Source organism: Carassius gibelio, chromosome A9 (genome assembly GCF_023724105.1).
Source record: "Carassius gibelio isolate Cgi1373 ecotype wild population from Czech Republic chromosome A9, carGib1.2-hapl.c, whole genome shotgun sequence".
Taxonomy (NCBI): Eukaryota; Metazoa; Chordata; class Actinopteri; order Cypriniformes; family Cyprinidae; genus Carassius; species Carassius gibelio.
Genome location: NC_068379.1, coordinates 20,844,258 through 20,857,714, shown reverse-complemented (window position 1 = coordinate 20,857,714; position 13,457 = coordinate 20,844,258). Strand labels below are relative to the sequence as shown.

General features: G+C 41.0%; 1 protein-coding gene across 5 annotated transcripts in view; it reads left to right on the top strand.

Annotated features, from left to right (window-relative positions):
- Window positions 1–13,457, top strand: part of satb2 (SATB homeobox 2) — a 52,186-nt gene that overhangs the window by 26,607 nt on the left and 12,122 nt on the right. For 4 of the 5 annotated variants that reach the window (XM_052606291.1, XM_052606292.1, XM_052606293.1 and 1 more), the window contains exons 4-11: window positions 2,616–2,742; window positions 5,441–5,564; window positions 6,225–6,327; window positions 7,358–7,399; window positions 7,512–8,092; window positions 9,202–9,414; window positions 10,707–10,793; window positions 11,560–11,712. In XM_052606291.1, coding sequence (XP_052462251.1) covers window positions 2,616–2,742; window positions 5,441–5,564; window positions 6,225–6,327; window positions 7,358–7,399; window positions 7,512–8,092; window positions 9,202–9,414; window positions 10,707–10,793; window positions 11,560–11,712 — 1,430 coding nt within the window. The remainder of the gene's footprint in view (window positions 1–2,615; window positions 2,743–5,440; window positions 5,565–6,224; window positions 6,328–7,357; window positions 7,400–7,511; window positions 8,093–9,201; window positions 9,415–10,706; window positions 10,794–11,559; window positions 11,713–13,457) is intronic. The other variant, XM_052606294.1, reaches the window with a different exon arrangement.

Below are 13,457 nucleotides of genomic sequence, written 5' to 3'. Positions count from 1 at the left end.
CTCAAGAATAATATAGGGAAGAAATTAAAGCACTGTTGATGAGAAGTACAGAACACGAAGACAAATCTGGATAAATCCACTATTTAATATGTCTGTGTATATAGTCATTAAAAACATGTTTGTCTATAATTATTATTTATATTATTATTATATTTTCATATATTTGAAGTGTTTTTATATATTTATAAGACCTATTTAATTTTGTGCTTTATTGATACTTTTAAAATTTTTATTTAACATTTCTTTATATAATATTTTGCATAATTCTACAACAATTATCTTTATTTTTGTACCATATTTCTTTTAATTTATTGTACATAGTTCTCAACTGCTGTTTGTTTACATTGAATCTGTTAGAATGAAGCACACAATAATATACAGCTCAAAGTATTTAAAAGAAACAATGTTGCAGTGGCTGTATCTCTTATTTTATATTAAGACCATTTTTTTAACCAGTGATGCCCATTTTCATAATCCAGGTGCCTAACACACTGGCCTGGTTTAGATTCTGAAACTGATAAGCTCTCACATAAGGAGCAGTCAGCCAATAGTGGAAAAAAAAAAACAGTTGAACAGGTCACACCGAATGTCTTGTTATCTTCTCTCTAGTCAAAACACAAACAGTGAACTGAGAGAAACAGTGGAGCCCTTGCTAATTAGCAAAAGCAGATTCTGTCCAAAACTAACTCATTTAGTCAGGCTTTAGTGGCAGCAGTGGTATGACAATACAGTGTCTGGATAGAGGTACTGTAAGTGATCCATCGGCATGTCTGTGTGTGATTGAGCAGCTGGAGCTCTTCAGATGACACAAACAGCTTAAAGCAAAAAAAAAAGAAAAAAAAAGAGAGAGTTAGAGAGAAAGAAAGAGAGCGGGAACGTCTGGGTCTAATTTAGTGGATAGTAATGTGATTAGCATTGTTTAGTTTTCACAGCTTCAGTCAGTCCCTCCTAAGACCATGGGAAATACTTTTGTGTGTGTGGATGTGTTTTGTATCTTTTCATGGCACATCCTTCGTTTTTGGTCAGGTATACTTCCTGTTGTCGGATGTGTTGAATATATACATTCGCGCAAGGGATGTACATTGACTGCACATGCGTGTTGAAAAGTGTTTACAGACGTGTGCAGTGTTTGGAAAACGGTTTAATAATGCAATGAGCACAGGGTCCGGTTTACATGTACGGCACATCTTGACAATGATTGTGACATCTGGAAATAAATAGAGCGGAGGGCATAATAGATTCAGCTAATTCATTTTTAATAGCACACTGTGGTTCTTGAAAAAAATAAAAATAAAATAGCATCCTCAGTAGATGCTACAGCTGCTTAGCTTTGATCCTGATCTGTTAGTCTGTTCGGGTTCAGTATATTTTAAGGAAATACCACCACACAAGTTTAAAGGGCTAGTTCACCCTAAAATGAAAATTCAGCTAATTTAATTTCACTGTAAAATTAAATTAAATGTGCTGTTAGATCTGCTACAGTTTTTCAGTGTATATAGTAAGAGAATCTACTGTTAACCAATTAACAGGTTTTTACGGTAGCATTTTTACATTCATTTACCATTAAAATTTCTACTACTTTTATGTTCCACAGAAGAGAAAAGGTCACGGTTTAGAATGACATGAGGCGGACATGTGATATTTAGGTGATCTATCCCTTTTGAATAGGTAGCAATGCACCTCGGTTCACTGGGTTAATATTGGACGGCCTTAGTTACCTGGAGTATTTACAAAACAATCAGACGGCATTGTTCAGAAATATGGCTTTGACTCACAGTGACACCCCGATTACAGATTACTCCTCAGCCATAAATGCTCGTCTCTTCCTTTGCACAACAAGAGGCATTTATAACAGTCAATTTGGGTTAATCACACAATCATTGACCTGTGTTTATGACGGCTCATTAATGGAGGGGGGATTGGGGGTGGATGTAATTGTCAGAGGCATCGATGCACTAGACAAGCGCCTGCTTTCTATATTCCTTGACTGTAAAAGAGGCACAGGCACCCCTGCGGCCCTCAGTATGTGTGTTAGGTGCTTCTTTCTGACCTGATAAGTATTTAATAGATAGAGTCTTATCATTGGTGCAATTGTTCCTTGCTGTCTGCTTTAATAGCAAAAGATTCAAACATTTCCAAAGTGTTTAATGAAATAACCCACGGGTAGTGTAAATAATTTAATAATTGATAAATATATGACTCATTTCCCACAACGATTACTGGTCACTTTAGAACTGTATAATTATGTGTTTCACCATATGCTGCAAATTACATTCGTCTGCCACCTACTTCAAACCCCTCTTTCCAATAACGCAATGTTCTTGTCTTACTGTCTTTCAATCATCGAGTTTATGTGCCCTCTAATGTTGATTTTTACTGTAAGTGGGTCTTTGCGTGGTGATGTAATGTGCCAGGTTTGGTTCTGGTTTGGTGGAGCTGCCTACTCAGTGGAGTGGAGCCCGTCCTAACCTATTCTTTTATTGAGATTTCATTACAGCCATCATTGACATGAGGCCGTCTCTGATGATGTCATGGAAATATGCTACACAAATTTGCGGCACAATGAGATCAAGTGGGGTTAATTGACTCCCCCTTTCTCTGCTTCCTTTTTACAGGCATCATTAAGGTGGGCCGCTGGAACCCCCTGCCCATCCATTACCTGACAGATGCTCCAGAGGCAACGGTTGCTGATATGTTGCTGGACGTTTACCACATGGTCACACTACGCATCCAGCTACAGAGGTATGATGCCACAGAGCACTTTCAAAAAATAAAGGTTCTTCAGAATACTTGGTTCAGCAGAGAACTCTCTGCATATCAAGAACCTCTAAGTTTTTTGGGAGGGAATTTAAAATAACAAAAAAAATCTATAATATAACACACGTTTTTACAACAATTATTATTAGTATAATAAATAAAATAAAATAAGTATGGGTCCAATTTTAAGTTTAAATAACCAAATACCTAAATAAGTTAATAACTATTTTAATAAATACTAAAATAAATAGTTATTTTATTTACCAAATATAAAAATATCTTATGTAATTTAAACAGGTTATCTTGTGGTATCAGTTTATAAAATCCTGAATATTCTTCTGATGACTGGTGAGTCATCATTTTATTACAAAATTAGTATTATTATATTTTGCAATACATCATAACATAATATGAGATAATTATACTTATATATATATATATATATGTATATATATATATATGTATATATATGTATATATGTTGTGACGAGTCAGCTGCCTCCTCCCTGATTATCACCGGCACCCCGTCCTAAATCGCCGCCCTTCACCAGGCTCCCGACTGGAGTGGGTGTGTGAGAGGAGGGGCGCTGGACGAGTCAGGGCTGGCGGCGTGTGATGGGGCACACCTGAAGGAAGTGGAGCCTCATTACCGCCGCTGTTTAAAAGCCCAACGCGCCTCTCCTCAGGAGACCGGTCTCTTCCCCGTGCATGCACACTGGTGTCCTCGTGGGTCCAGGAAGGGTGCGTTGAGGGACTCCCGCGCCACCAAGACGTGAGCTGCCGGACCCGCGATCCGGAAGGGAACCGCACCCGTATACACGGCCGACGGGCCAGGATGCCGGGCCGTCCATCCCCTACCAGCGCCGCGGCCGACGAGAGAGATGTGGCCGCTAGATGAAGCCGCCGCCCCTCGCGCCCCGGACCAAGGAGGGGAGCGCGTGCGGCCGCCGGACTCCGCCCCTTACCTGGACCCTTCCTCGATGAACACTGCCCGACCTACACAAATCCCGCAGCACGACGAGGACACCAGATTCCCTGTTATTTTGGACACTTTCCCCCTTTGGCCACTTTTATTCCCTTTGTTTTATGATTTCTGTTAATAAAAGCCTCTCCGAGGCCTGACGCCACGCCCACTGTGTCTGTCTTGTGCTCCTCCCGTGACACTGGTGGAGAATGCGGGCAGGCGGAGCCTAGACAGCGCAGTTGGGAAACGTCTGGTGACGTCACTCCCTCTCGCTTGCAAACGTTCGTGAGAACCCAGACTGGGACGGAGGAAAACTGGGGACAGCCTCCCAGCCACACAAGGGGTAAGTGACTTTTCCATTGTCATTTTGCCCGGTGGTTGGTTGAGGCTGTCACTAAAACCCGGTTTCTCTGTCCCTGTTCTGGTGCGCTGCGAGAGGGAGGACCGCCCGGAGAGGAAGCCCCGCCCACTCCGACCGTTTGGAGCCTGGTTGAGGATGGTAGCACTCCCGTGTGGGTGGCGCCCTGGGGACGGGGATGTCGCTTGGGAGGGGGAATGTGACGAGTCAGCTGCCTCCTCCCTGATTGTCACCGGCACCCCGTCCTAAATCGCCGCCCTTCACCAGGCTCCCGACTGGAGTGGGTGTGTGAGAGGAGGGGCGCTGGACGAGTCAGGGCTGGCGGCGTGTGATGGGGCACACCTGAAGGAAGTGGAGCCTCATTACCGCCGCTGTTTAAAAGCCCAACGCGCCTCTCCTCAGGAGACCGGTCTCTTCCCCGTGCATGCACGCTGGTGTCCTCGTGGGTCCAGGAAGGGTGCGTTGAGGGACTCCCGCGCCACCAAGACGTGAGCTGCCGGACCCGCGATCCGGAAGGGAACCGCACCCGTATACACGGCCGACGGGCCAGGATGCCGGGCCGTCCATCCCCTACCAGCGCCGCGGCCGACGAGAGAGATGTGGCCGCTAGATGAAGCCGCCGCCCCTCGCGCCCCGGACCAAGGAGGGGAGCGCGTGCGGCCGCCGGACTCCGCCCCTTACCTGGACCCTTCCTCGATGAACACTGCCCGACCTACACAAATCCCGCAGCACGACGAGGACACCAGATTCCCTGTTATTTTGGACACTTTCCCCCTTTGGCCACTTTTATTCCCTTTGTTTTATGATTTCTGTTAATAAAAGCCTCTCCGAGGCCTGACGCCACGCCCACTGTGTCTGTCTTGTGCTCCTCCCGTGACAATGTATATATGTATATATATGTATATATATGTATATATGTATATATTATAAAATGCCATTTAAGATATTATCAGTGTTTGCAATGAGGAAATTTTCCCATTTCTATATATTTTACTCCATTACAAGTGACAAGATCATTAAGGGATTATTTTGCCTATGTCAATTATAGACAGTTGAGCAAGCCTCTAAAGCCCTGTACATACATGACAGCAGGAGATAGGCCAGGGTAAACTTTATATCTGCACTTCTCAATGAGCTCTTTCATGCCCACTGATTGCAGTTTACTCGTGGATGCTGAGGAGTTAAACATAGGGTCCAAATGAATAGACTGTAGTCTTTGTGTAGTCATCCAGGTTTGTTTCTCTGTGTTCCCATGGTGATATTATTATTGACCTGGCCTGCTGTAGGGCTTATTGATTCAGAACTAAAGATGATTACTGTAGAATAATGGAGGGATGAATAATAATGATTTTACGGATACAGCTTTGCCAAACTGGAGGACCTTCCATCAGAGCAGTGGAATCACGCTACAGTACGCAACGCCCTCAAAGAACTACTCAAAGAGATGAACCAGAGCACACTGGCCAAAGAATGTCCTCTCTCCCAGGTACAGTTGCTACCCATTCAGATGCCAACACACATAGATTTGACCATTTAAGATGATAAGTTAAATATGCACTGCTGCTGCAACTCTTCTAAAAACTAACAACATAATAATTAGCAGTAAAACATAAATGAAAATGCTGGGCTTAGTGTTGCATTATGCTTGCAGATGTTCCAGTCAATGGTGTGAGTGCATGGTTAATGCAGCCTAAATATTCTTAGCGTGTTTCATTCATCAATTTGAAATTTACTCAAAAATTCCTCACATTCATGGGCCATTTCTAAAAACCAGAAATTACTTCACACGAGAGAGAGAATGCGTGTGTGTGTAACTGTGGGTGTGCATCCACAATCCTTGGTCTGCTCATTTCAAGCGAGCAATCTTGGAGATTTATGTATCTGTGCATGCTGTGTTTAAGTGGAACTGTGTGGGTATTGATCCTCATATCAATTGTTTGCATGTGTGTGTGGCTCTTTGTCTCTACTTATATCACTGTGGCTTGAAGCTTGTCGCGGCATTCGCTATCTGACTTGCCTGGGTGGCTTTCCACAGTAATGTGTTTTATAGACCATTTATCATTGCAATTTTAAGATCTTGACCATGTGTTAATTTCCATTATCCTCTGTCGTTATTCCCATTTTTTTTCCTTTTATTGACTTCCAGAGTATGATCTCCTCAATAGCGAATAGTTCCTACTATGCTAATGTCTCAACTGCCAAGTGCCAAGAGTTTGGTCGCTGGTACAAGAAGTACAAAAAAATAAAAGGTAAGGATTCCACTGATGTCTTTATGGCTGTACGTTTACTCTGTCCAATCAGCTTTAAAACCAGGTTCAATTCTTAAGTAGCTTTGATCAAAATCGCATACTGTTTGAGTAGGTATTACATTCGATGAAGAACCTATCATTGTCACTGTCTGTGATTTATGGCATTAGTTGCGTCACTTCACTTCCACTGCCAACTCCTCTCCCGTGGCTTTAAGCCATAGTAAATTGTTCACTGAATGTGCATACTGTAGTTTTATGAATTTATGAAATCACACATACTTCTCTTTTCACATACAGATTCTTGTCTACTATATAGTCGGGAACTAGGCATATTCGGACACAGGCACTGTGTTTTTTATTTAATTTTTTCAGAAATTTAATTTTCTAGCATGGGGTGAGGTATTCAAGGTCGTGAGCAAGCCTTGAGTTTTGTGCTACGTTTTATAAATTATCTCTTAATGACTCCTCTTACCTGCGTTGGGGTAACTTGATTAAGCCTCCTCGTAGCCTAATACAAAGCACTGTTCCTTTACCCAAAATGCTGCAGGGGGTCTACCCTTGACAGGTCCTGCAAGAAGTCGTCCCTTAGCTCTGCTGTTTAAGCCTCTTAGTATCCAAATGCCTGTGTCAATTTTCCTCCTCTCGTTGCCCCTTCAAAAAGTGAAATAATTACACAGCAGGACAGATCAAAGTGGGGGCTAAACCCCAAGTGCAGTGAGAGAGCGAGCAGCAGCAAAGAATAAAGCGATCCTCGGCACGCTGACAGAATAAGTGGTGTTGAGTTACACCGAGCCACCTCCATTAGTTCTGCTCCTTGCCTCCCAGAGCTAAACACTCAGCCCGCATTGCCAGATGTATGTGCCAGTGCAGAGAGACCCCACTAGATGACTCATGTGTCAGTCATACCGATGTAAACCCAAGTTGTAAAACTTTATATTCATGAAAGAACATTGTTGATTCATTGTGAGCGTGATTGAGTAAGTGAGTGAATGCTTTTGTCACTTACCTTAAGTTTCTGTATTTGCTTCAGGGGATTATTTGTGGCAAGGACGGGAGAGCTCGGAAATCAAGGGTAAGCATCTACATTCTGATGTTTATTTGGGTAAAAGATTGTCTTTGATTTGTCTAGAAGAATACTAGAGAGTGTGTTCTAGAGGCTCATACGCATCTCTGTCCCTCCACAGTTGAAAGGGACAGTCTCACTGACTTCTGTGTCCTAGCCCAGCGTCCGCCCTCTCACCTGGCTGGTCTGGCGCAGCTTGGTCACTTGAACAGTGCCGGCTCTCTGGTGAAAAGTGGCTCTGGAGAACTTCAGAATTCAGCCCAGTCTCAGCCTCCATCACAAGGGCAGCCACAAACTCCGTCATCTCACGGACAGCTCCATCACAGTCCTCCGCTACGGGCTCAGGTGCCTCCTCCACCTTCGCCTGCGACCATGCAACCTCTTTTTTCTGCACCTGGGGGACTTCTCTCACCCCAGCTCAGTCCACAGCTGGTGAGGCAGCAATTAGCCATGGCTCATCTTATCAACCAGCAGCTGGCCGTCAGCCGCCTCCTGCATCAGCATCCGCAGGCTCTTAACCAACAGTTTCTCAATCACCCACCCATCCCGCGGCCTAGCAAGTCCGGTTGCCCTGGAGAGCCCGGGTCCAACTCCTCATCTGCGGAAGTCTCCTCTGATATCTACCAGCAGGTGCGAGACGAGCTGAAAAGGGCTAGTGTTTCACAGGCAGTGTTCGCTCGAGTTGCCTTCAACCGTACACAGGTAAAGTACAGACTGCATGGTGGAGAATTTGTTATTCACTTAATGGTCCAAAGGTTCAAAGAAAAAAAATTGAGAAAGGAGACACTACACCATATATAGTAGCAAAGAGCCTCTTCAGAACATACCAGTCACTATGGCATGGCGATGTATTAAATGTTCATGATGTATTTGTAATGATATTTGTAAGTTATGTAACACTGTGAATATTGCAATGATTTTAATGCACTCTTTATTTGGACATTCAATTTCTGTAAGTTATACCTAACAAAAAAATGCTTGCAAAAGTAATATTTAAATAAATGATTTAAACATGCCTTAGGTAAGGTAAGGTAACTTTGGTAAGTGTGAATTTAGCTCAGTTAATGCCAAAGCAAATGTATTTGCTTTACCATTCACCAAACTGTATTTTTTTTTCCATTAAATTAAAAATAATATGAACATTTTATTTGTAATTGATTTTAAAATGTTATAGTTTTAATTTTAAATTTTTAAATTTCTTAATTTGTAATACCATTTAAAATTGTCATATAACTGAAGTATTGAGAGATCTTTTCTTCTTGTGACTTATATCCAGTTGATTGGATTGGGCAGTCAATTGCAAGGACTTTTTTTTTTTTTATGTGAAACATATACATGAATAAATTGTTTACAATAAAATCAATAGCATGCATTTAGAAATAGACGGGGTGAATTTGCTAGTAACTATTCCAAACACAGGTCATATGTAGAAATCAGACCATGTAAAAAACAGAACTAATGCATGTTTAATTTGGCATTGAACTTAACAAGGCATAAAGGTGTCAAAGCCATTCTGTTGGAGGTTTCAGGTATGTGAGTTGCTTTAAGCATGTCAGCGTGATAACTCTAGTATCCAGAGGTTGTATCCTCTCATACACCCTCCTGGCAGCAAACACACCTGGTGAATTCACAGAGTCACTGCAGGTCTAAATTATGTCCAATTACATCCAACATAGTGCACAGTCAGTTAAAGAGTGGGTGGATACTTACATGGTGCAGGTGATGTAACTAGATGGAAGTGTTTCAAGAAAATGAGCCTTACACAAATCTCTTCCTCTGTGCTCACGTGTGTCTTTATGTGTGTTCACCAGGGCCTGTTGTCAGAGATTTTGCGAAAAGAGGAGGACCCACGCTCAGCCTCTCAGTCCTTGCTAGTAAACCTCAAAGCGATGCAAAACTTCCTGAACTTACCTGAGAGTGAAAGGGACCGGATTTACCAGGAAGAGCGAGAGCGCAGCATGAACCCCCCTGTGAGTCTGCCGCAAAGCACAAACCCCAGCCCTGGTGTCCCCCGCCTCTCTCAGGTACCCCACTTTCTCACCCCTGACTATGTTCAGCCCCCTAAACATCTCTTTTCCCTGTTGCTGCTTTTGTTTGTATGTTTGACTGGGTGTAGAAATACCTGAAAACTTGTGTTGTGTCTGATTCTGAATTGTTTATTTGTAGGCCTATGAGATTGCTTTTGTTTCGGTCTGGATTCATGTGATCTGTTTACTTGTTAAGTTTGGCTTACACTATGTTGTTTTCTTTGTAATCAGTATCAGGATGTTATAAAGCTAAGTAAAAAAAAACAAAAACAAGAACTTTACTAAAGAACACTGAAGTTTAGTAAACGCTGGAATACGCTACACAACTTTTAAAACCTTAAGTTAAGATATTTTAAAGTACTTGCCGTCATACACTTGCCGAAAAAAGAAAAGAAACAGTGCATCATACACTAAACAACTAAGGATCACACACTACCAGACTTTAAGTCATTCTGAACTCAACAAACTCACGCAGAAACATGCACTTCTTTGATAGGAGAAGCATGACAAATGAAAACAATATGAGTTGTAAAACTGGCTCAAAATATCACTTTCAATATCACTGTGACTCACGGCAACTAATGTCATGTAGTCTTCCAGCTTTAAAGGTGCTGTATGTAGGATTGACACTGAGTGGTTGAACTAGGCGTTACAGTCCAAATTCAGATTATTGGAGAGGGTTTTTTTTTTTCACACAGCCTCTCAGACTTGAGGCACACGCAGGTTGCCAAATTGACGACGGCAAAAGGAACGACCACACTTGACAATGATTTAAATGAAAAATGCAATGTTTTCCACCAACTGGCAACCCAGGGTGCCGAAATACAATTGGGTAAACTGTCAGTGGGCCGGTTTCACAAACCAAAACAAAGATCGGCATTCCGGCCCCGAACACACATTTTCAAAGGAGAATAACTGACAGTAGCATTGTTTTTCAGATAAACAAGTATGGTAACTTAGCATGTTTCCTAAATATCTGCAAACATATTATGGTATTTTTATGCTTTAGTAAAGTCAAAAACTTACATACAGCACCTTTAAGACAACAACAAAGATCAAATGTTTCGATCCTCACATCTTTAAATAAAGCGCACAATGTTATGCAATTTTTCTAGTAAATGTAAATTATATCTTGTCTTTGAATATTAATACATATTGACATTGACAACAATAATATGGATAACACCCTGAAACAACCAAACTCCCTTTCAAGACAGTGCCCGCTAAGGGACAAAGCTAAAACCTGACTGCTACCTTCTTCTAACTTCACCCCATACCTCCCAATGCAGAAAGTGTGGGAGCGCAGCTTCGATGAACAGTTAACCCCTGACGCGTGGGCATCTATTTGGAAGAATAAGACCAAAATCACAAACTCGGTGAGGATTACATCAACACTCATTTCATTTCCTCATAGAGTGTACCTCATCCGAGACCTCTGAGATCAACTGTACGCACAAAACTTATATACATATATATATATATATATATGTTTGTTGAAGATTAAATGGTTCACACCCATTAAAACACCCATTAAAACATCGAGTCCACAAGTTCTTGCCCTTGATTCTCTTAAATGTCAAATGCAGGAAAGCATGGCTCTGCTCTTGTCATGGCATGTTTATATTAAATGACCTGGAACCTGGTGTGTGGACTTTCTAGAATGTTTGTATGAATCATTTGAATACAGCTGCTTTCAACCTCAGGACCATTGTAAATGAATTCATGCTGATGATAAAAAAAATCTTTCTGATATGAGAACAAAGTTCCCATTCTTTGGTCTTAGGGAATGTGGTTGTGTATTATCATTACTATTATGTCTGTATATGTTTATCTCGCAATCGTTTTTACTGGGGAATGTGAGATTACTTGTCTGTGCCTGCAGGGAAACTTCAAACATTGAATGAGAAAACACACCACTCTAAAAAATCAATACACCATACTTCAAACACATACTAAAAAGAGTTTACTAATAGGATGCTTTAATGATTTATCTGCTAGAATCTCAGTACTGTACATTGCTGGTATGAACAAGGGTCTAAAATGTAATTCATGAATGTTATCTCATAGTGTACTCTCTCTAGTAATTATGAATATTTATCTAACCAATTTGTCTTTGTTGCTTTTACCGCTGGACCCTCACAGTCCAAAACTTCTGGTCCTAACCCTGACCTTCCCCTGAAACTGGAGACGCTGGTTAACATCACCTCAGCCATTTATGATGAAATCCAGCAGGAGATGAAACGGGCAAAAGTGTCTCAGGCGCTTTTCGCCAAGGTGGCAGCCAACAAGAGCCAAGTAAGAATGTTTTTTTTTTCATTATTGTTAATAAACTGGACACATTTCCATCCATCCATAATGGACTTAACATAATGGCAATACTAAACTATACAAATACAAATTCTAAACTAGCTTCATCTATGTAAACTATTTTACACTGAAAATACACAAAAAACCTAATAATTTTGTTTCCTACTATTCAAGTACATTTTGCATACGGGTTTGCATTTTATTTCAGTGTACAGGAGAATTAAAACAACTTGGTATTTTATTGTGATAATTATTAATAATATATTTAATACATTTAAGAAGTGTATGCTAACAGTAAAAATAAGATTCTTTGGCTTCTTGAGAGATCCTTTTATTATAAAGAATAATAAATGCAAATAAGTTATTAATTATTTTATAATTCATATAAATATAAATATTAAATATTTCTAGGTGCTTGAAATATTAAGGCACAGCATATTTGAGACACTTAGTTTTTAAAGTGATTAGTTTTTTTCTAAAACGATGTTAAAAAGATGTTCTTTCCTCAGTCAGTGTAGAGGAAGTAACGGTGTCCGTATGTGCAGACTGTTGTATCTGATTCTGGCGCGTCTCTGCAGTTGCTAAACAAAAACATCAACATCAACAGATGCCTTACATTTATTTATCTCTCACTTACCGTTCCAGATCCTGCCAAAGAATCTCACTCTTTCTTTCAGTGCCTTAGCCAATCTCTCCCATGAGTCGTGGCCTTTGTTGTGATACAGACGTGCATCCAGTGATCCATAGATTGATCTGACTTCTTTCCTCATACCATTTACATTGACACCTGTTCCCAGACATCTTTATAAAGAATGCAGAATTCTGTCACTAGAACTATAAGGCAAGGAAGTGTAATAGGCAATGTTATTGAGGCCTTGAAAAACTCTTAACATTTTCTAACTTAAAGGGGGGGTGAAATGCTATTTCATCCATACTGAGTTTTTTACACTGTTAAAGAGTTGGATTCCCATGCTAAACATGGACAAAGTTTCAAAAATTAAGTTGTACATTTGAAGGAGTATTTCTGTTCCCAAAATACTCCTTCCGGTTTGTCACAAGTTTCGGAAAGTTTTTTTCGAGTATGGCTCTGTGTGACGTTAGATGGAGCGGAATTTCCTTATATGGGTCCTAAGGGCACTTCTGCCGGAAGAGCGCGCGCTCCCGTATAGCAGAGCAGAGACATTCACAGAGCGAGAGCATCGCGAAATGTCACAAAAGGAGTGTGTTTTTGGTTGCCCGCGAGACAACCCTGCACAGATTACCAAAAAAAAACAGCATTAAGGGACCAGTGTATGGAGTTTATTTTTACAGAGCATCAACAGTGTTGTGCAAGTGATTGTGTTTGTTCCCTGCATTTCGAAGATGCTTGTTTTACAAACAAGGCCCAGTTTGACGCCGGATTTGTACATCGTTTATTTCTTAAGGATAATGCAGTCGCAACGAAAAAGGGTTTCTGTTTTCCTCATATAAATGCATATGTATTTCAAGTAAATGCTGTTCATTCAAATTTCTATTCACCAAATTATCAATTTCCTAATCAGTATAATATAATGATTTCATGTGACACTGAAGACTGGAGTAGTGACTGCTGAAAATACGGCTTTGCCATCACATAAATAAATGACTTTTAAAAAATATTTTATAACAGAAAAAGGAATCAGAGATGTGTGTATATGGATGTTAAAATTTCCCAATTCACCTGCCATTGACTGCTATGGGAAAAAATGTTGGAC